This window comes from Scomber scombrus, chromosome 23, assembly GCF_963691925.1.
Source record: "Scomber scombrus chromosome 23, fScoSco1.1, whole genome shotgun sequence".
Classification (NCBI taxonomy): Eukaryota; Metazoa; Chordata; class Actinopteri; order Scombriformes; family Scombridae; genus Scomber; species Scomber scombrus.
Genome location: NC_084992.1, coordinates 23,377,017 through 23,401,326, shown reverse-complemented (window position 1 = coordinate 23,401,326; position 24,310 = coordinate 23,377,017). Strand labels below are relative to the sequence as shown.

At 39.1% G+C, this 24,310-nt stretch overlaps 3 protein-coding genes across 4 annotated transcripts in view; 1 reads left to right on the top strand and 2 right to left on the bottom strand.

Moving 5' to 3' along the window:
* The window catches only part of pelp1 (proline, glutamate and leucine rich protein 1), a 24,782-nt gene extending 21,404 nt beyond the window's left edge, over positions 1-3,378 (bottom strand). Inside the window, exons 1-2 of the mRNA XM_062444278.1 lie at positions 3,102-3,378; positions 2,809-2,873 (exon numbers count right to left, since the gene is read on the bottom strand). Coding sequence (XP_062300262.1) covers positions 2,809-2,873; positions 3,102-3,242 — 206 coding nt within the window. The 5' untranslated portion in view covers positions 3,243-3,378. The remainder of the gene's footprint in view (positions 1-2,808; positions 2,874-3,101) is intronic.
* med11 (mediator complex subunit 11) lies at positions 3,321-8,029 on the top strand. The gene is made up of 3 exons (XM_062444282.1): positions 3,321-3,532; positions 4,436-4,566; positions 7,091-8,029. Exons 1-3 carry the CDS (start codon positions 3,463-3,465, stop codon positions 7,307-7,309), a joined length of 420 nt encoding a protein of 139 aa, XP_062300266.1. The 5' UTR covers positions 3,321-3,462; the 3' UTR covers positions 7,310-8,029.
* A 48-nt stretch (positions 8,030-8,077) lies between these two features.
* On the bottom strand, positions 8,078-21,170 carry arrb2b (arrestin, beta 2b). 2 transcript variants are annotated; one of them, XM_062444280.1, is made up of 14 exons: positions 21,028-21,170; positions 16,622-16,652; positions 16,418-16,478; positions 15,643-15,687; positions 15,351-15,547; positions 12,930-13,057; positions 12,442-12,577; positions 12,282-12,366; positions 11,988-12,060; positions 11,212-11,349; positions 11,041-11,124; positions 10,687-10,763; positions 10,494-10,548; positions 8,078-9,694 (listed from the first exon to the last, which is right to left on the bottom strand). In XM_062444280.1, the coding sequence occupies exons 1-14, from the start codon at positions 21,048-21,050 to the stop codon at positions 9,601-9,603; spliced, it is 1,227 nt and encodes a 408-aa protein (XP_062300264.1). In that variant the 5' UTR covers positions 21,051-21,170; the 3' UTR covers positions 8,078-9,600. The 2 variants fall into 2 exon arrangements, with proteins under 2 accessions (XP_062300264.1, XP_062300265.1); XM_062444281.1 differs by having other exon boundaries at positions 8,078-9,691.
* Between the last annotated feature and the right edge of the window lie 3,140 nt (positions 21,171-24,310).

Sequence of the window (24,310 nt, the reverse complement as noted above, 5' to 3'; positions counted from 1 at the left end):
AGGTCTTTGACTGGCCGATAATGGAAGCAGGGGGGAAATGCGATGACGTGGTCAATGAGGCCCCGACTGGAAACGCCCCTAAACTGCCTGAGTGAAAACCAGTTGCAATGCTTCATTTGTCCACTGGGAGGCGCAGGTATTAGTGCAGGAGACCCGAGTTAGTTTTATACACTAATATAACTTGTATTTACTTCTATTCTTCTTCATAAAGTAGCCTTATATTATATGTTGTTGTTATTGTCACTGTATCGTCACTATGTGTCTGTGTAATGCTGCTGCTACACTATAATTTCCCAGCTTGGGATCAAAGTATATCTATCTATCTATCTATCTATCTATCTATCTAATGAAGGGTGCAATATAGTTTAATCCATTAGAAGGATGCAATTGAAGCTGCTGTGCGCCGGTAAAACACAACACAGCCGATCAATTAACACAACGCACTATGATTAAAAAGTGCAAGCTTGTTATTCTGAGTCATGCCTGTGTAGTATGCAGTACTAGATACTAGTGTAAAAAAGACTCTAGTAAAAGCAGACGTCCTGATTCAACTCTTTACTCCAGTAAAAGTAAGACTTAGTTTAATGATTTAGAAGTCGCCAAATGACTTTAACGAATTTCGTTAGTTTATATAATACAGATTTGTAAAATATTACTTTTATGAAGGTCACAGTCACTGACAATAAACTTAGCATTTCATAATTGTGGTAGCAGCGGTGCAGCAGATGTAATGAAGTCCACGCAGCACGCTGGATGCAAACTAATATTAAGCCTTTAGCCTTTTCATTATAATGTCCATGGACATAAACTGAGTTAATTCATTAGAAGGATGCAATTGAAGATACCGTACATTTTACAGGACCTCTGACAAATCATTGTCACTGTCAAACCAAGAAATAGCCCATGTGACATACCCCGTCTAGTGATTCAAAACAGGACGCGCTATTTACTGTAATACATAGTATTTCAATGGACGGTGTAAATAATGTCACGACTATTTTACTACATATTTCTTACTATTATTGTTCTTATAGTTTTTTGTTTGTTTGTTTGTTTTTTGTACTTATTATTTATTGTTCTTTATTATTTTCTTATTGCTGCTATTATATTCTGATACTGATACAGGGTTTCCGTTATCCGGTAATTACAAAGTCAAAAGTCAAAATGAAATGAAATGAATGACGTTGGCGCACAACGGTTTATGAATGGAGGGGGATCTCCCACTCGAGGCACCCCCTGAAACGTCACTTTCTCGTAGCCAATCGTAAGCCCTGTTGAGACCGACTGGTTTACACAATCCTTCTCCTGTCGGATTACCTCCGAAATCATCATCCAGCGTGTCATTGTCAAAAGAAAGTAAAATAGATAAAACTTTGAACTCGCTTGAGAAAACATGCTGTCTCTGTCCGTGCAGCTAACATTAACCTCAGCTCCAGTGAGTCTGTTCAATGCAGGAATATGGGATTCATTTACTTTTATTTTATTGGCAATATGTTATAAAACATAATAGTTAAAATAATTTGATCATAATGAGAGCAGGCGTAATAGAGCCGTGGGAGGAAAAATTCAAAGGATTCACAGTTTGCCATGAGACATGCACAGGTGTGGGGGGAGGGGGGCATTCGCTTTGAAAGACAAGGGAACAGGCTCCCAACCTTCCCTGCTTAGGCTGCTGCCCCCGCGACCCGACCCCGGATAAGCAGAAAGAAGATGGATGGATGGAATTCTTACGGTTTCACATTCATCTGCTGAAGGAGGAAAAGTTCTCTGTGCTCACCCTAAATCTGACTCCAAGGGGCGTACATCATTTGTGAAAAATCATCACAATAATCACAAGTTTGGAGCCAATCACGGTCCAGCATTCAACTTACACAAGTGTGATGTTGAAACGTAAAGCCTTCAGTGCACATATATTGAGAATGGACTTTACAGTGAGGTAGGACAACTTCAAATTAAACATATAGGCTCTTGGTTTTTTATGAAGTAGAAGAGGAATATGCTGAGGAAAGCCTGGGGCTGAAATGCCATTAAAGTTATAATATACAGTGATGTGTGAATGCAGACACATCACTATTTGTTAAGTTTGATTTTTTTGGGGTCGGCAGACTCGGCACCCCATAATCTGAAAAGACACTGAGTTAACAGGCCGGTTCTTTTGTTTAGTATGAACATATACTATTGAAACATAGTTATTGTATTATTCCAATCAGATGATTTGTAGATCTGTGTCCTAAAACAAGCCTGGCAGACTATAATGTTAAGTGGCTGGATAAGCTTGTGAGGAAGGCAAGCTGGGCACGCATAGCTTAGAGACACTGAAGGAAGTGGTAGAGAGGGCTACAGGTGCTACCATACAGGCCATTATGAACAACCCCAAACACCCTCTGTACAACATCTTTAAAGCACAGGAGACTCATCACCCTGCCTTGCCAGAGGTTCAGGAGCTCCTTTGTACCTGCAGCCATTAGACTTTACAATGATAACATTACAACATAGTGACAGGGCACTGCAATAAGATAGAAGATTTTTATTACATATTTTACTTTTTTTTTTTTTTTTTTTTAACTTTTTGTATATATTATGTGTTTTTATGTATATGTATGTGTTTATTTGTTTGTTTGTATGAGCTACTGTATGCATGAATTTCCTCAATGGGGATGAATAAAGTCTATCTATGTATACAAGAGACGACTCAATAAAGATGAGGATAACATTAAATGACACAAACACACAGCATAGAAACAAACAGCTTAAATCAGGCTGAGATGACAGAAACATTGTGATATATAACATGAAACATTTTCTCACTTGGTCTTGCTCGAGCCCAGTTTGGCATTGCTGAAACCCACGAGACCTCCAACGGCGCTCGCGCTCTGCAGAGAGATAAACACAGGTGTGAGCTGATAGTGAACGTGAACATTAACATTAACATTAACAGTAACCCCTGACACACACACACACCCCCCCAACACACACACAAAATGTCTCCATACACAGCTCAGTGGTCTACAAAGCGCCCCAGCCTGCAGCACAGCACAGCGACAGCAGGCTAACACATGACTAGCTTCAGAGCTAACTGTCCTCCATGTGCCAGGCCCTACCTGTGTCGGGAACACGCCATGTTCTCTGTAGTTGGCCAGCAGTGAGGGTAGATACTCCGGGCGCTGCTCTTTCAGAACCGACACCAAACACTCTGTTAGTCGCATCGCAGATGGGCCATGCAGCCAAGCCGATGTAGCCATGTTGCCTCTCCGCCAAGCGAACGTCACTACTGTGCGACAGGGTGACGTCGATTTAGTGAGCTCTTTGTTGTTGTGCGCTGACACAGCTTCAGTGTGGAAGAGGTGAAAGTCCAAAACTGAGTCGTGTCTGAGCTGAGCTGAGCTGAGCTGAGCTGAGCGCTGCGAGACCACACTGTGCTGCTGGACAGAGGACCAGGTTGTTGGACAGCCGAGGACTGTGATGGCCAATGAGCGGCTCCGAGCTCTGGAGGATGTGGAGAAGGAGATAGCAACGACCCTGCAGTGTGCTGGTGAGGACAGAGTATACCAGTCATACCTATAGTTTAGTATTTTTACACAATGTTGACTTATTGTTGACTTACATTGTTATAGTTCATCGCTAGTAGTCAATGAGGACCAGACAGAGCCGGGCCCAAACAACCCTGGGCCCCTCAGCCCTCTCTGCTCTTACTGTGCTTTATGATAGGAAATACATCTGATGCTTTATGATAGGAAATACATCTGATGCTTTATGATAGGAAATACATCTGATGCTTTCTGATAGGAAATACATCTGATGCTTTCTGATAGGAAATACATCTGATGCTTTATGATAGGAAATACATCTGATGCTTTATGATAGGAAATACATCTGATGCTTTATGATAGGAAATACATCTGATGCTTTATGATAGGAAATACATCTGATGCTTTATGATAGGAAATACATCTGATGCTTTATGATAGGAAATACATTTAATGCTTTCTGATAGGAAATACATCTTCTACTTCCTTCAGCTGGACGTTCTCTTCTCTGTGCAGAGTGATGTATGTGCAGAGTCTATTTTCACACTCATCTTAGATGTAATTTTAAGGATTTTAATGAGGGCTTTTTATGTGGAAGAGCCTTATTAGGCACACATTATTATTCCAAGTAAAGATTGTTTTAACCCTTACATACTGTTCAGGTCAAATGGGACCTGTTTTGCTGTAAAAACACCAAGTGTCTTTTGCTCGGGGTGTTTTTGGGTTATACTGACAGGTGTGTTTAATATTTAGTCTACTCTACTGTATTAGTTTTTTTTTTCTTGTTAGTATATTTTGATATGGTGGAGAGATGTTTGGTATTTAATGGATTGTGAATTTAAAGTCATGCTATTGTCACTATACCTGCTCATTAATCTTGATATATTGCTCTATGTTTGCCCTGACAGGTACTATCATTCTGGAGCTTTCTAAAGACAAACACAATGCCAGCCTCCTGGACAGACAGCTGGTCCAGTTCCAGAGCTCCGTCAACAGAGTGGAGAATGAACTGAGCGGCCAGATCCGCTACCTCACACAGGTCAAACTCAGGAGTAATATTAGTATAATAACAGAGCTGTTGTGTCTTATAGTGCAAATGTGTCAGAAGCTGATTCACCTTTTTTTATTTATCATTTTAGGTAGTTATGCACAGATGTACACATGTACATTTATGTGAAAGCTGATCAAAAACACCTTGATAGATTTGACTTAATACTGTAACTTTAAATTGAAAGGTAGAACATATTATATCTAATTATAGTGTCCATTTTATCATTTAAATAGGTTTTGACTGGTAATTGAGAGGTACAGTACCAGTCCAACATTTTGCCTTATTTTAACTAGTTTCTACATTGTAGAACACTGAAGCTATCAGAGGTATAAAATAACATCTATGTAATCATGAAGTGAACAAGAAAAGTGTTGAACAAACCAAAATATGTTTCGTATTTTAGATTCCATGACAGTTTAACACACTCCTGGTACTCTTTCGAGTAGCTTCATGAGGTCATCACCTGGGATGCTTTTCTAACAGTGTTGAAGGTCTTCCCACATATGTTGAACCCAGCTCACTTGGGTTTATGTCAGTTGATTGTGGAGGCCAGGTCATATAATGCAGCACTCCATTACTATTATAATTATAATTAAATGATGTAACAGTGGAGGTTGAATGCAGAGTATACTGTAAGTCCAGTTTGATGAAATACATGAGTGACCAGTGCAGATAACAGTACAACAGCTACTGGAGGTCCTGTTCTGCTGTTGAAGGTGTTTTATGGATCTCAGTCTTATTCCTGAGGGAAGAAGTTCAGAGTCTGTGGCCCGGGTTCCAGGCTGATCTTCTCAGATGAGTGCATGATGCGATAGAGCCTCTGAATGTCCTGTGTGGTTGCTGCACTGTATCAAACAGTGATGAATGATGTGAAGATGGACTCAATGTAGAACTGCAGTTGGTTGAGCTTATTCAGCTGCCTCAGGAGGAACATCATGTTTGGCCTTATTGGTAATGCAGCTTACATTGATGTCCCATTAACCCTTACATACTGTTCATATTCTACACCCTTGAAGTATATTTTCTGGTCAATTTTGACCCAGTCTAAGAATCCCCTCATAAAAAGTGTTTATACCAAATGTTGAACCACAGATGTGTTTAGAAAGCATCACTAGTGGATCTGACTGATCAATAAATGTGATTAAACCTTGATTCATGTTTCAGAGATAAAGTTTTCTCATTTTTTGAGAAAAAACAGCTACTATCACACAATATCATGTCCTATTTTACCTAAGACATGAAAATATAACATAGCAATAATGATGGAAATGTATTTAATGTCAAGTGAAAATGAGCAGAACTTAATGGAAGTGTGGGGTTTATTGTATAACCATTAGAGCCATCAGTCTTCACTGCTACATCATAAAAAGAAATCCTCATAACTACTATCTTATTAAAACTATTAACTATTCATTTACTTACCACTTTAGGAAAAGTCATCAACTTCAGAGTAAAAGACATTAAGACATCTCCTGAAGTCTACTGTCAGCTCTACTGTCTTAAGGGTGTTAAGCTCCAGTCATACCACTTCCTGTCTGTATGGAGGCTCGTCCCCATTCGTGATCAGACCAATGATTGCTATCATCGGTGAACTTGAGGAGCTTCATAGACGAGCTTGTGGAAGTGCAGTCATTCATACACAGACAGTAGAGGAGAGGTGGAGTTGTGCTTTTCCAGCCTCACTGCTTCATGTCTGTCAGGAAGTTAGTGATCCACAGACAGAGAGGCTCAGGCACAGTCAGCTCAGTGTGGAGGAGCTCTGGCACAATAGTGTCAAATGCCGAGCTGAAGTCAACAAAGAGGATCCTGACGTAGGTTCTCCAGCTGTACACATGCTGGAGGATGAAGTGCAGGCCTACTTTGACTGTGTCATCCTCAGACCTGTTAGTCATGGGGTCCATCAATGGGACAGTGATTGATTTAACCCTTAGGGGTAGGGTAACTTTATTGATCCCCCCAGGGGGAAATTCAAAATTGATACAAGAGTATTCTTTAAAAGTGATTACAAAAAATCAAGGGTTAAGGTGGGGCAGGATGATTCCTCAAAAATGTCATGAGCACAGGGGTCAGAACATCTGGCCTGTAGTCCTTGAACTCTGTACTTCTCTGCTTTTTGGGGACTGAGACTATAGTAGATGATTTGAAGCAGGCAGGGACTGTGCAGAGCTGCAGTGACTGGTTTGAAAATGTACATGTATATGGTGGCTAATGGTGTAGCACAGTGCTTTGAAGTGGATATTGCTGTCAGAGGCAAACAGTGGCTACTTTGAGGAATCTACAATATTAAAAACACACTTAACACTTTTTTTGTTTGCTACATAATTCCATTTATATTATTTCAAATATTTGCTGTCTTTAATATCGTTCTACAATGTAGAAACTAGTAACTCAGTACATTTAATCCCACAACTGGCCTTCACTTAAATACCCAGTGTAGAATTAATACATTAAAAATGTAAAGACAGAGTGCATCATATTGTGAGCAGCTGAATTTAACATTTCTTTTCCACAGGTGGCTACCGGTCAACCTCATGAAGGTTCAACTTATTCAGCCAGAAAGGACTGTCAGATGGCCCTGAACAGAGCAGAGTACGCTAAGGTCAAACTGGGAGAACTGGGACGGACCTGTGAAGTCATGCTGGAGCAACAACAGCAGCAGCAGCAACAGCAGCAGCAACAGCAGCAACAGCAGCAGCAACAGCAGCAGCAGCAACAGCAGCAGCAGACATAAGAGCAGAGAGGACAGCTGGCTGACTGGAGGATAACAGCAGCATCTATCTCATGTTGATGTGTCTACCACCAGTGTTTCTGATCTTTTCACTGCTCCTTTTTTTATTCATGATTACAAATGCTCAAGAATATGACAGATATACAAGAACTATGTCTAAGCATGAATATTGTGTTTCTGGGTCCATTTTGTTGTTTTGTGGTCCATTTTTTCTTTTTATATGTCAACATATAATCTGTAGAGCCTGTTGTACTTCTAATGAAGCCACAGAGTGATGACAGTTATAATTTGAGGACAGACTCAGGAGGAATATCTGGATTTAGTCTGCACTGTGAAATGTGCTCTTTGCATTTCTTTCTCCCGTTTTTTTAAAATTCTGTGTTTGATAATGTTATGATTTTGGCAAACAGGTGTTTATTATGCTCATACGGTGCTCATGGTTTGTATTGACTTAAATGGAAGATTCTCTTCTTGGTCAAGTACAGTGAACTTTGCTTCGTGTATTAGGCACAGACAGTGAGTGAAGCCAAGCTTGTTGTTTGTCTCTTGGCTTAAAAATATCAAAGCTTCATTAAATATGTCCTCACAGTCTATTGAATCTTGTTTTGCTTGCTAAATAATACAAAAGCTTTTGTCATGTTTGACATCAGTTAAAGATGTCACATCTTCCATCTGACAGGTGGAGAAGTTTACGTTCACAAACTTGAGGAAGCTGTGTGACAACCTTTTTTAATCTTTACATAACAAAATAAAGATATTTTTGAATAACACTTGTTTTTTTTGTTTCATTTTATTGACAAAAATACACATTCATACAGTTTGCTGTGTTCATTACTATATTGTGTAGTCAGATTAGCATGTAGCATTTTAAGCATTTGATAAATCTCATTTGATTATAGTGGTAACTAGATATAGTAGGTGGATTGTTAAAAAAAAAAAAAAAAAAAAAAACCCAAAACAAAATACTCAATACTTAATCTGAAATCACATATCATCATGATATAAAAGCACAAGTGTCCAACTGAAAGAGACACTGACAAACACTGGTAGTGACGTAGGAAAGACTTAGCATGTAGCATGAAGTATGTTCACATTAATGCTAACATTTGTGTGTACACATGTTGGCCAATTCTTCTCCTACGCTGTGTCTCAGTTCCATATGACAGATTACATTAAAGCATATGACATTAATATTCTAACATTACAATGCTGTAACCTACCAACAAGTGTCAACTGTGACTCTGCAATGCTACAGGTGTGCTAGCAGCTCTGTGCAGTTGTGCTAAGGCTAAATGTCTGAACTTAATTTCATGGCAATCTAACAGGTAATTCATTTTCAAGTAAGTACGTACTGCATGTCATCATATTAATACTGCAGGCCATTGGGACACAGGATAGTATCAAGATACTACACTGGGACTGTGTTTGGGTCCTGGAGAGATTAACTGCATTTTGCATGACACATACTTTAAAACGTAAGGTAAATGGACTGTACTTATATAAGGTAACACCTCCTCAAGATCTTGACCTCCTGACCTAGCTCTGGTGATACAGGTGTACTCCAGGACCCCATGACATCTCTGTTGTGTGTGGTTACAGTGGTAACAGGTTTAAAACTTACTACAACCAGAGAGGGCAATAAATCATCTTCTTAATATGTGATCCATACAACTAATAAAAACAGAAATGACAAAATACAAAAATAAAATGATTCCTATTCCTTTTTGAACACCAGCTTCTAACTTGTTCTGCTCCTCATATGAAGTGTATTTGTTTTCCATTAAAAAAAAAAGGTTATAGACAAATGAATAGGAAGCAGTAAAAGGCATATCTCTTAACAGTTTTACTGATACCTGAAGACAACAACTGACCTATTATTAATATAAAATCTATATAAAAATATCTTGAATGTTTCGTTTAAAAGACATCCCTGCAAGAATTGTAAGTCCTGAATCACAGCAGCATGAATAATAATGCTGATATCAGCGGTCAAGCAGCAACATTTCAACAGAAAACATGTTACTATAGCTCCTGTTAGGTGAGCACTGTTGTTTGACACTTTGACACATGACACTTGATGCATTAACCATCTCTTCTGTTAATACAGTAACATACTTGTTGTATGTCTCTGGCTAAAACAGCAAACAACACATTTCCTAAATTGTTGGCTGCTCCTTTAAAAAGAGACATCTAATAGCCGATACAGAGTGAAAAGGTACAATTAAAGCAGGTTTCTTGAGGCCTCCTGTAACCTCCCATTCAGCCACGTAACCCTGGTACCTGAGGAGGGGCACCTAACCGAGCGGGTCGTCCTCATCCTTCATTCCGGTCAACCGTAGCCGAGCAAAGTCTTCAAACACAAAGTCATCACCCAGAGGGGAACTACTGCTGACGGACAGGAAGAGGATGTTGATGTCAGACAGCTGGTTTGTTTAAGTTGAACTAATGTTATGTGTAATACCTCATTCAGACTAACCCTAACCCATTGATCCAGGGGAGGTGGGTTGATTTTAACATTACCTCCTCAGTGATTTGAATCCAGTCAGAAACATGTATGGGGTCCCAGAAATAGTTATAGCTCCTTTGAGTCCAGTTTGTATCCAAATATTTGTTGCCAAATGACACCTTTGAAATTATGCTGAATGAGCTATTAGAAGTTTAACCACGGATTGAAAACTATCACTGGATTACTGAAGACTCTTTTTTTCTGATTTATGAAGGTTTATTGGCAACGGACATTGAAAATAATGATATATCCTTGGAAAGTTACACTGAATGATATCAATGTGTTTCATGTCAGTGTGTTAAGATTTGTTTGAGTTTGACTCTTTTTCCCCCTAATGCAGACCATATCCTGTCATTCCCCCCATCTTTAAAATGGAATTCAGAATGATGTAACCCATCATTCTTATAAGGTCGAGCTTATATAATTATCGAAAATATTTAATTCTCCATCTCTCCCTGCATTGTTAATCCTGATGGAGTTTTACTCAGTGTAGGATACATGTAGTCCCTGGTGAAAAAAATAGTATCATCTGGTCCTATTTGGAGCATTCAAATTGTCAGTATATTATTTTAGGACTTAAATCACAACCAGACTGCCAGTCTAGAAGTGGAAAATATGGTGAAAAATAGTTTTATAGCAGGCTATGATAAATCTCATCTTTATTTACACACACATACTTACTTCACTTCAAAGTCTATGAGGTTTGTATCCACGGGAGCATCAGCCTGTAGAGCAACTAGACACAAGAACACATTGAGTTAATTACACTGTAATCCTCACAGAGCACACAGCTCAGCTGTTAACGTTTATGAGGTGTGTATGCATAGGTGTGTGTGTGTGTGTGTGTGTGTGTGTGTGTGTGTGTGTGACCTACCTGGCTGTGGTTTGGGTCTGGGCTGCTCTGCAGGTTTGGGATGCATCAGGACAAAAGGAAGCTCCACTGCTACATCCCTACACACACACACACACACACACACACACACACACACACACACACACACACACACACACACACACACACACACACACACACACACACACACACACACACACACACACACACACACACACACACACACACACACACACACACACACACACACACACACAAAAGGCAATGAACACACTGACACAAGAAATATTTTATAAAATTGGATATGAATGATGACCAAAAACTAAGACAATAAGATCCAAGATGTGATGAACTTAAATATCCTTGTCCACCTACCCTCCAAGAGACACCACAAGTTTGACTTTAACTCTGTAGGAAACCAAGATCCCCATCATCTCCCTGTTACACCCTTCTTTTACTCTGTAACACACACAGAATGTATGAGAGATATACAGTACACAATGCACATCCATAAACCAATTTTGTCAGGTGTGTGTATGTGTGTACATGGTGCTGGAGGCCAGGTTGGTGTCTTCATGCTTTAGCTTTCCATCCAGAGCCAGGCCTCTCTTTTCCCTGTTGGTACCCAGCATGGGGGTTAGGGTGTAGACCTGGCAGAAGGTGGAGCTGGGAGACACCTGGTCACTAAGGAGAATAGGGGTGGAGGGGTAAATGTCAGTGAGAGAGGGGACAAAGGGGAACAGAAAGGGGAAGAGTTTAACAGAGTGAGAGATTTTTGAGCATTTATGTTGACTCTTGACAGCAGAGGACTGCACCAGGCACACGTAAGATATAATACATTTCAATATTTGAGGAAGCTGTTCAAGTATGTAATAAGGTTTTGGAACTTGAAAACCATTCATGTAGATTGTAAATAAGACAGGACTTCAACTTGATCCTTGTGCGACTCCTTCATGTTTTACATGTTCTAAGACATAAAAATACTCTGCCTTAAATAATGTCTGTCTGAAATGTTTTTTCCACAAAAAAGTTACACCTAGCCATTACCCATAAAAATCTACAATCTGGGAAATACAAATATTTAACTGTTGCACATAAAATGTTTTACTACTTCACTGTAACATCCATTCTTAGTGTGTGGTCACTGAAGGCTTCAAGTTTCCAAATCACACTTGTGTAAGTTGCATAATGGACCATGACTGGATCCAAACTAGTTGTGATGTCACAAATAATGCTTGTAGGTACACATTTTAGAGAAACTTACCCCTTCAACAGATTATTATAAAAAGTGCTAATATTCCCATAATACTCATAATACTCACTCTGCTTCAACCTGGGCTACTGCACACTTATACTGGGCCGTGGAGAACAGACAGATATCAGCATACTGACGAACTGAGAGGAGAGGAGAATGATTTTAGTGCTTCTTTTAGTCGTGCTGTCTTCTAATCAAGGTGTACATTGGGGAACGTCAGATTACAGGAGATACTCCATTTAGTTATTTACACCCAATAACAATAGATTTTTATCCAAAGTGGTGCAAAAGTTGTTTAAACTGTGTATTAGTGGTAAAAACTGAAAGGAGAGTGTAAGTATGTAAAGACAGGTGGCGTTACCAGATATCTTCACCCTCTTTACAGTCTTAGTGGAGTTGTTGGTGACGTGGACATTAACACTGATGGGCTCACCATGGTAGTACAGCTGGAGGGAGACAAAGACTGAGCATGGTTTGCATTCCACCAATCAAATAACACATCATGAGTTTGAGTGTGTTACCGCTTTATCCAGAGACACTTCCAGGTGCAGAGATCTATCAGACATCAGGAAGCTGCGGCTGGTCTCCACCATCGGTTGTGGACCAGGCTTCTCCGGAGCATACTGAACCTTCCGGATCACCAAATGCACAGAGTTCCTACATTCACACGGGCACACACACACACACACACACACACACACACACAAAGTTGATATGACAGTGCGTATTTACTGAGGACAGAGGTTTACATCGTCCATAGGCAAGGAGAACCAGTATGGCTTAGAGAACCATACTGGGCATGGCCAGATCTACCGTATGGGCAATCTGGGCAAGTGTCCAGGGGCCCCTGAGCAGATAGGGCCCCAAAAATGTGTCCAAAACTAAATGTGGAGTTACAAGGTTTCCACCCGTGTTATCCAACCACAATAAAATAAAAGTTGTTTGGGGAACACGAGCTTATGCAGCATGGATTCTAAGGTATCTCTCTAGGTGTCTTAATGTGTTGGACCTTTTGTGGATCTTCTCATCCGCAGTCTTGGCACAGAACGCTTGAAGCTCATAATCCACACCACACGCTTTCCCAGTGTCCTCTGGGCCTGGCTGGAGGGTCACTGAGCAGGGAAGGTTCTGGGGGATCTAACACATCCAAACACAAATCAAGTGAAATCCAAGTATTAGTTCTGGGAGAACAGTAATATAGAACATAGTGCACAAGGGGGAATAGGACTGAGGTCTGTTTAGCACTTCAACTCATTTCACTTCACAGGGTGTAAAATGGTTAAGAGTATTGATACCATAATACCTACTCTCTTATCCACTTCACTTAACTTCACTTGTGCTCTGTTAAGTAATACTAAACACGATAACAATTAACAGCCTGCTCTTATCCATTTCACTCAACAGTACTTCACTTGGCAGAATGTGAAAGGGGTTCCAGTACAAATGAAGGCTGCTTAGTCTTACGCCACACAAGACTAAACAGCATATAAGCCTGCTTTTATTCACTTTACAGAATGTGACATGATTAATATGAGCTGTTCAGTGTTACAGTAAATAACATATTTCCAGGTCTATATTTATATTCTACAGTGCCTTTGGAATATTTTTGCATTATTTACAGTTACATGTTTAATATTTGACATCATAAAAGTATATAAATAACATAAAATCACTACAAGCACAACATGTTCCCTGTAAGACTGGTGTGTTGTTGTCCACAAACATTGAACTAAGATATCTAAAATGTTTTTCAAAATAACACAAAGAGCACAGAAGAAGCATATCATTTATAACTACCAAGAACACAAGACTGAGTAAGTGCAAGAAAATCCTTCTGTGGTTTCTGAAAAATATCTTTTTGCATATGTAGTTTTACTGTTTATATACAGTATACAAACCTGAGTACACCCCTGGTAAGTATCACTAAAATGTTAAGTCATTACAAATCCTTTCCCTTTAGTAGAACTTTATTTTTATTTTATTTCTTATTTAGACAAAACCCAAGAACAATTAAGCCAATTGAGAAGAAAACCCTGAATGTTTGACTAATTCAACTATAATGAAAGGTCAAACATTTAAGTCATTATTTGGTATATGGTTCAGTGACAAATAAGTGTTGGTAAGATGAGCAATTCAAAAATATCTTAAAACTAGTTTTAAAAGCAGCATCAGGTTTGTTAATATTAACATTTAGTATTTTTTGTTGGTTTTATATCATTTGAAATGACATTTGCAATATTTTTTACCAAAAGTAAGACTGAATGCTCCTGAAAATGTCAAATGGTGTAACCACAAAAGAATGATCAATATTACATATTTTATCACCTACAGTGTATTTAAGTGGACTTATACTAATAATGACTTCATTTAAAACATGGTTCCTGATCTCCATGGTAACCCAGTTTAATGTTATATTTAGAACAATTGTATTCCATTACCTTTATTTAATATAAAGTTATAATGTAAGATCATGCCAAACTAGTTGATATGGTGTTTTATTGACAATTTACTGTTTTTAAGCAAGTTGAATTATTTGATACAAAGTGTTTATGGTTACACCACTTAGACATTTTTGCCATAATCCTCTAATATATTCTCTCTAAATGGATTAAAAGCAGAAATTTGATGCTGGGTCCACAAAAAAAGAATGTGTGAAGTTATTCATAGGTTTATTTTATCATTTTAACTCCTTTAAATTTGACTAAACTACATGGACACAATAAAAACCTAATTGACCCAGATATCATTTTAACCTTCAGTTATTGGTCTTCCTGTATCTCCTACACATGTTGCAACTGTGTTTCGACTTCAGTAACCTACTAGGCTCCGTGCTGATTGGATCATATATTTGTTTTTTTTAGTGTAGGTCCTTTAAGGAATAGCTCAGTGTGTGGATTGTGTGTGGGGTGAGTGTGCAGTGGAGAGAGAGCATGTTGGTGATACCAAACCAAATCATAATAGGGGATTTTGTATTCTCTTTCATAATAAAGCTGAATGTTTTTGCTAAAAAGGGCGATGTCCTCCATGGGTGTATGCCACACACCCACAGGAACAAATAAATCAGCAATTACTGGTCGTTGGGCCGACCGTGGCTGGTAGGAAATCTTGACATATTGCCCATCCCTATAGCCTACTGATGATCTTGAAGTCTTGCAATTTGGTTTCTTACTTGTTCAGGCAATTCCTTACAATGTGGATCCATGGGGCATAACTCACAAACCCAAGCCACAATTGACAAAGCTGTTGTGTTCACAGGTTCTTGTATAAGCTTGTTCACAGTTAAGTCTAAATTGGAAGTCACAGGTGTACTCAAAAAACTCTTTTATCAACTGCTTGTTAATCAGTGTACGGTACAGTTAATGGTCATGTGTGATTAAGGGCTGTGTATGCTGGTGTGAGGTAGTCTCAAGGGGATGTTTGGTGTTCTTACAGTGAAGTTGAAGGGGTAGGCATGCTGACCCAGCTTCTTCAGTAGCCTCTCCTGCAGGTGGCTAAGAGGCTTCTTGTTCTCCTGCAGGGGAGGGAAGGCCTGGAAGCTGCTGACATACAGATCCTTCCGGAAGGAAAGGCCCAGGACGTCCAGGTCCTCCCGACCATAGCGGAACGCACAGGTCAGAGTCACAAACACTGAAGACATGGACAAAGACATGAGGAAGCTCAGTTATATACTAATATAATCTGTCAGTCAACCTGTTATGCTGTCAGTCTGTTGCTTTTCTTACCTTTTCGATCTTTCAGATACTCTGGATCTACAAGGAGCACTCCCACTAGAAAACACACACACACACACACACACACACACACACACACACACACACACACACACACACACACACACACACACACACACACACACACACACACACACACACACACACACACACACACACACACACACACACACACACACACACACACACACACACACGTATTTATTTATTTGAGAAGGATGCAGTCTTGCTGCAATATGTGTAATACTGGTGTCCACATTTCTAAAGTAAATGAGCAATAAGAGGTAGTTGAGGTTGTCTAAATGTAGACACAACTTGAGTGTCTTTTGCAACCCCTAATCTAATACCCAATAGTGAACTGGAGTGAAGTGTCTGACTTTCCAAATGACAGTTTTTTAACCATTGGTTACCTGCATGGTTCAATATTAAATTTGCCAATTCTTCACACGGACAACTTTACCTACACAACGATGTTACACACAAAGGCAAATCCTACGAGCCTTCTGATCTTCTGAGAGATCTACCTTTGTGGGAGCCACCGTCTGATTTAGGAACCAGTTAGTGTTTATACCCAATGTGATCCACAGTGGACAGAACATAACCAGCATGTGTCTCTGTCCAGATGAGACTATGAGTGTACTGAAAGAATTCAAGGATTTTCAATCTTTAAAGTTCATGTAGTATTGTAGTAAGTATACCTCTGTCTGTGTATGTGTGTGTGTGTGTGTGTGTGTATGTGTGTGTGTGTGTGTGCGTCTAAACTCACCTACTGGATCTACATGGTCTGAGTGATCTACAAAGTCTCGCTTCCCTAGATAAACTGTAACCTGTGGAAATAATGAAAGGCAGAAAAAATGAAAAGATTCAAATAAACTACATCAGCTACTGATAGTGAAAAGATGGTCTAGAGGTAAAGAAGAGACGATAAGAACTCCTCCTCACGCACACACACACACAGACACACACATACCTTACAGTTGGGGCTGGACTTCTTAAAAACCCTGTGGAAAGAGAGAGAGGTTATCTTAGTAACTAGTAAGTCTGTTTGAAATGAATTTACTAGCTTCATCACATCAGTAACCTGGCTTGAAGCATGTACTAATTCAACAACACATGCTCAACTTCTATATGTATATTGTTATTGGATATTTCAATCCATTGGCCTCAAAAATCCAGCATCCATCAGACTTTAACATTTCCCTTTTAATTAGTTCTGGGGTTTATTTGTTTTCATTTTACACTTGACAGTGCTGACAGGAAACAGTGGGAGAGGTTTGACATGAAACACAGCTGAAGTTGATCCAGGAGTGTTGCTGTTTTGGGATCACTACACCACTGAGATTCAAGATTCAAGATTCAAGATTCAAGATGCTTTATATGTCAGTCATCATGTCAGACATGTGAGCGAGATATAGTACTCAGGTCTCAGGCCCTAAACCTCACTGTAGCACCCCGATTGAAAAAAGTGTTTTCTGATGATTCAGCGCGTTTTAATTTGTTTTCCTCCCACTTCATCACCAATGTAAGAGCTACACAGAAAAACACAAGAAAAAACATTTCCCTGTTACATAACTCTACTGTCATTTCAAACTAAAGCACTACTGTGTTCATCAGAATTTCTGTATAAATGTAGAAGTAGATAGAAATGATATAAATGCCCACTCCCTGCAGTCTGAGAGGGAACCAGGAAACCTTAAAGTCTAGTTAGTCAGACTGTGGAGGATAAACTAATATAATCTCTGACTGTGGGAACTGTGGATCTCATTACAGCCCTGTACACACTACAGCACTGTTTACTCTCTAACACACACACACACACACATACACACACACACACACACACACACCTCCAGATCCAGAGCACCAGTCCTTTACTATGGTGGAAGGAACAGGAATTTAAATAAAAGGAATGAATTTTAATAAAAAGGGAGATTTTAGAAAGCAACAGCTGAGACACAAATGAGGCGTTTAGGAAGTTTATATAGGTTACGTACTTTTAGCTATGTAATACATGCACATGATGGCTACTGCGTGTATCTTCTTTAGACTGTTGGCTGTGCAAGTCCCCAGAAAATGTAATTAAGCCCATGGAGCGTTAAAGGTCAAAGTCAAGACAAACTTTATTATCCCACTAGGGGAAATTCATGGAGTCGTACACGCCTCAATTAAAACACAAAAGTACAACACACACACACACACACACACACACACACACACACACACACACACACACACACACACACACACACACACACACACACACACACACACACACACACACACACACACACACACACACACACACACACAGTAAGTCAGGATGTGAAGTAAAATCAGCAGCAGACTCTGGACAGACCACAATAAGAATGGAGGAAGCTTTGTAGGATGAACTGAACTACAGTGGTGCCTCTGCCACCTTCTCATTGATCTCAATATTAGTATATGAAAGAAGTAGTTCAACATTTTGGAAATGCTTATTCACTTTCTTGCTGCGAAATGCTAAGCTAGGCTAACCATTTCACAACTCTAACTCCATACTAAAGGCACAGAGTCCCTCTCTGCAGGACACACTGTGGGGCTGTTGTGGAATTCATAAATCTTCTCTAGTGCATCTTTTTGTAACAATTTCCACTTTTCAAACAGAAACTTACTGCCTGCAACACAGAGAATAAATGACAATCCCTGTGATGTTATTGTTAGGTGCAATCATTGCTCAACATCTAGACACCGAGCAACCAAAAAGCAGAACTAAGAGCACACAAATGGGTAAATGACAGCAAAGCAGAGAGCGAATGGGCAGAGCGTCCTTACTGAAGTTGAACAGGAAGTGGGGTGAAGTGTTTTCCAGGAAATGTGGGTTGTGTATGCCAGAAATTATTCTGCGACCAAGAGTTGTGATTAACCAGCCACCCGTTTGTCCCTTTGTGTACCACAGCACAACACTAACACACAAGCATATGCTTAGTCCTCATTTACGTGATTGTAGAAAATGATTGTTGTACAGGTTTGAGATTATAAGCAGTTAGCTGTTGGAGGTTAAGTCAGCTTTACCGGGTTTGTGCAGACAGCTGCAGTTTTAAGAACCTTTAGCATGTCCCTGTGCAGGAATGTGCTGCCTTTTACATTTAGAGGAAAGAAAACAGGGGCGAAGAACAAAATGCACATCCTGATTATCACAGAAACATCCATTACTTCCTTAACACTGGGACATGTGAACCAATTCCTGTCAACCCCCTATCCTCAAGGCAAAAAAAAAAAACATCTAGTCATGATAAACCCCTTCTAACAACTCAGCATGCTGTGGAATTATAGTGAAGTCAGAAGTGAGGGCATGATATCTCCCTCAACTCTACGACATTTGATGGAGACTATAGTTGTTTATCACAGCTTGTATTTTTGTGCTCAGGCATTCCAGACATAACATTTAAAACACACAAGGTCTTACAGTATAAGAGCAGTCAGGTTCTAACTTAAAGCAGTGTTCATGTTGTTGGTTGCTTGGAGGCAGCGGAACAAGCTGTAAACACAACACGCACATTATTATCAAGTGTTGGCTTTCAGTTGTCTGTTTACACATCCAGCAGACACAGAGCAACATTATCAGCCCTTAGTAGAAAAGTATCTGTCTCTTTAGCTGCTAAATGCTTCACTATGTTCAGCAGCTGGTCTCTAACTGTGTGTGTGTGTGCGTGTGCGTGTGCGTGTGCGTGCGTGCGTGTGTGTGTGTGTGTGTGTGTGTGTGTGTGTGTGTGTGTGTGTGTGCGTGTGTGTGTGTGCGTGCGTGCTGTTTGATGCTGAGCAGGTAGTGTAAAGCTTTATCAAACCTTTACATTTAAAACTGAACTGAAATTTGAAAGACCCCTGACCCCTCTAACATCACACATTAGATCAATTTATCCTATTAAATATCAATAGGTGCAGCTTTAAAATCTCTTTACTGAGCACATTTATATTCCTCAGAGAATGAAGACTTAGTTTAGACAATCTATAAGTGTTCCTCTAGTGCTACTCAGATGATTTATCTTAAAGGATTTTTCAACAGCAGTCAGGTTAAAGAGGTTTTCCTCTCTGTAATCATTCCTCCTGTTCATACTGACTATTAAAAGATCTCCTACAAATGAGCTTTCAATTGGAAGTGATGGAGGACAAAATCCACAGTGTGTCCATACAGTCATTTAAAAGTAGATGTGAAGCTTATATGAGTCTTCATCAGTGTGAGTTATTATATCAATGATATCTGACACATTTACAGTCTTTTTAGCATCAAATTCCCTCTTAGTGTTTCCCTGTTGAGCTGTGGTGGAAGTGTAGTAACAAAAAGACTTTGGAACTAAAAAGAATGTAATGTTGAAACATAGAAGACTTGATATGACTCATTTGGGTTAGGATTACGGTTAAATATAAATACATTTTTTTTTGCATTATGAAGGGATCTTCTAATGGTCAGTATAAACAGGAGGAATGATTACAACAAGAATAACAGGGTTTAATGTTCAGATTGGTTGTGGTACTAAGAAGGTCTCTCTCTCTGTAAACTTCCTTCCTTTTAATATTCAGACGTCTGTCAGAGTTCAACAGGAGTTGCAGATACACTGCAGCCAAAAGGTTGGCTTCATTGTTGCTTTTCATCAGCCAATTATGAATGTTACAAAGTACCAAACAGTGTTTCTAAACGGATTAAAGCTAACTCTACTGTACACCGTACAATTGTTGTTTTCCTCAAATCATTATGTAAGAATTTGGCGTTTTCAGAACAGGAACGGTGCTGATCGACCTGCTGTTTACCTCCAATGTTCGACTTAGAAATATATAGATCCATATTTTAGGAGACTAGTGGCTTCTGTTATAGAAATAAAGGTAAAAAAGTGTTTAACAGAGAGAGACTACACCTCCTTCCTTTAGTTCCTTGTCCGTTCTCTCTTATGAGGAAGTTACGCCAGACTCTTGTTGAAATGTATACATTTTACACTTCTCTCTGATAACTGCATAGTCTACACAGCACGAGACATCTGAAAGTGTTCACTCATTCTTCACATTCACTTTTATATTCTACATTCCTATCAGTCGACATTTAATCTGTTTGGTTGTTTTTTTTGTTTTTTTTGTTGTTTTTTTTAAACGTCAACTTTGAGTCCAGATGTTGCGCTACAGCAGATGTTGTTGGTCTGTTAGTGTTAAACAGATGTTCTATCAGATGTGATAATAACAGCCTGTTTAAGGTGGTTTCAGGCTCCTCTCGGCGGTAAACAACAGCTTACAATAGTCTGCTGTTTAAACGATCTCACAGTTCCCTTTTTTTTCTCTTCACGACACAACGGAACTAGTTTTCTTCCATCTGTTTACATCACTACTGAACTAACAAGATGACTGTCTTACCTGGTCCCACTTTTGTCCCCCATCTCTTCGGCCCTGAGGACAGTGTTTGTGGTGTGTGTGGTGTGTGTGGTGTGTGTGTGTGTGTGTGTGTCTCTGTAGATCAGGTTAGCATGCTGCTGCAGCTGTCTGCTCTCTGGAACCACTCAGCCTGTTTCCGCAGCTGAGGGACAAAAGCCCCGCCCACCAGATATGATGTACACAATGATCACCAAAAAAAAGAAAAAAAAGAATGACTGGTAGCACTCCACTAATACTACTAATGTTAATCATCATGGTTATTATAATAATGAGATTTGTTGCATTTAACCTTTCAAGACATAACTTGAATGATGCTTCAATGAACAACATGCTCCGTATACAGGACGAACGATTACACGTTTCAGCTGTTAATTTGGGCTCCTGACTGTTGTTTAAAGAAAAATATGAGGCCCCTCTTCATGAGGAGATCAATCAATCAATCAATCTTTTTTTATATAGCACCAAATCACAACAAAAGTCATCTCAAAGCACTTTACACATAGAGCAGGTCTACTGTACTCTTTAATTTAATTTAAAGAGACCCAACATTCCCACATGAGCAGCACTTGGTGACAGCTGCAAAGAAAAAGTCCTTTTAACAGGAAGAAACCTCAGACAGAACCAGGCTGTAAGTGGGCGACCATCTGCCTCAACCGGTTGGGGTTGAGAGAGAGAGAGAGAGAAAGGGAAAGGGAAAGGGAGAGAAGGAGAAGAGGGAGAAAGGATAAGTAAAGAGGGACAAACAATCAATCAACATTGAAAATAATAATAACAGCAGCAGTCATGAGCTTAGGACATCTGCAGGATCCAGGACACTGTGCAGGTCACCTGTGAGATGAGAGAGCACAGAGAACTCTGGTGAAGAAGTTGTGATTGCATTAATAATACATGCATGTAAATGGATATAGATGGACAGAGAGAGGCAGAGGAGGAGAGAAGAGCTCAATGCATCATGGGAAGTCCCCTGGCAGTCTAAGCCTATAGCAGCATAAACTAGAAGCTGGTCCAGGACAAGCCTGGCCGGCCCTAAATATAAGCTTTATCAAAAAAGGAACGTTTTAAGCCTACTCTTAAATGTAGAGAGGGTGTCTGCCCCTGAAGATCATTCTATCTATCTATCTTTCTATCTATCTATCTATCTATCTATCTATCTATCTATCTATCTATCTATCTATCTATCTATCTATCTATCTATCTATCTATCTATCTATCTATCTATCTATCTATCTATCTATCTATCTATCTATCTATCCATCTATCTATCCATCTATCTATCTATCTATGGTAATCAGGTATTAATAATTTGGTCTAAGCTTTCTAATAACAACTATAACGTTCTCTAGGAAACAATTCAGTATATTCATTCAGATTAGATAGGGTGTAACATTGTAGATAAAGGGTCTTGGAAAGAGAAGGAAGTGAGGCCTGTTGCAAAGGACAGTGACCATGTGGCTGAGAGGATGAGACTAATCAGTGTTTATGTCCAAGAAGCTCTGTGAGGAAAAAACACCACTCAGCAGTTAAAGACTTTACATGATGAATGTGGGAAAAGGACACTGTGTCAAAGTAAGTCTGAGTCACAAATAATTCATTAAAGAAATTCCTCAAGATAAAATATAAAGACCTGGAGACTAAACTAAAGTATGTAAAGATGAAGGAGATAGGTTGAAGGGATTAAGTGCAAGTGTGTCATAAAATCTGTAATCTTTGGATGCTTCTAAAGATGGCACTAGTAAGCAGTTTGATGCTTCTATGTGCCTTTATCAGATACCAATAGTGGAGAGATAAAGAAGAAAAAATGTATTTAATGTCTTCTAAAATCAGCCACTACAGTTCCTTTACTCATCAGTCTTTAGAAACAGTTATTGGTTGCAGTTGAGTTTTCAGGTTAATAAATGATCATTTTGCTATTATTTTAGTTTTATTATTATTATTATTATTATTAGATTCATTTGCCTTTTTCACAGCAGACACAGCAGACTTGCTATAGCAGAAAAAGCACAGGTGTAAACATCAATGGCTCCATTACAGCAATTCTAATGCAGTGCAGTAATTAATAAAGTTAGTACACCATGGATTTCCATCCCTTATTTTTGCAGATAGCATTGGACCAAGGGGAATCATTTTGGAAGTCATCATTTAGCATCATCTGACTGAGAACTATAAATATTTGTACTTATGTATTTACTTTATTTTATTTGGCAGGGACAGTACACAACAATCAACATTGTAGTTCTCACTGTAATGTAAATGTGACAGAGTTAGCCCAGAGACTAGTTTTCATCTGTAGTCCCTGGGAAGGTCAACAACTTAGCAAAGCATAATAAAAAGGAAAAATGAGCAAGAAATAATATTAAGATAAGCATTAGAATATGAACTATAAATAATATATGAATGTAGGCAGTGAGTAAAAGCATTGTCCATTAGTTATGACAGCAGCTGTGATGTAAGTTGAGCCAGTGTTTCAGAGGTTTTTTTGAACAGGCCGAGCATGCAAATATACTCCTATAAGGAACAATGCAGTCTCCGATAAAATCCATCTAACATTTTACAATAATCTGCTAAAATATATAAACATATCACTGCAGACTGTTGTCCTCGTCTAGTAAAGCAAAGCCACTCATTTCCATGTGTACAGATTGGGTTTGGTTTTTGGGCAATCTAAACAAAATCCAGCCTTGCTGCTTGGACACTGCTTTGTGCTGCTTTAATGCACGGTTCATTTCTTTGGTGTGGTCCTATATTGGCCCACACATACAGTACATACAGTACATACAGTACATACAGCACATGTAGCCACAAACCCACACAGAGTTTCTCTTTCTCTGTGTTATATTCTGTCTGTATTCTAAATGTCACTGTTAAATGAAGACATGTTTGTTTGGCAACCAAAGGTGTGCAATGTGTAGGGAACCTATACCCAAATGGCAAACTACTTACCTTTGAGCAAATATGTAAGGAGCATGATATACCAAAAAAAATGTTTTCAAATATTTACAACTGAAACATTTTTATATCATCAAAAAATAAAGACCTAATGTCTGAGCCCCCTTTGACAAATCTTGAAAACCTAATCATTATAAATCTGGCTAAAAGGGGTCGAGTATTTTTGTTTCATGGGACTTTGATATCTCATGAAAAGGAATTATCCAAAGAGATTAGAAACATTAGGGAGGATATACTTGAAGACTGGGAAGTGGCATGCTTAAAAAGGCACAGCAAAATACAATTAATTGATTAAGATTGAAATTGCGCCAATATAAAT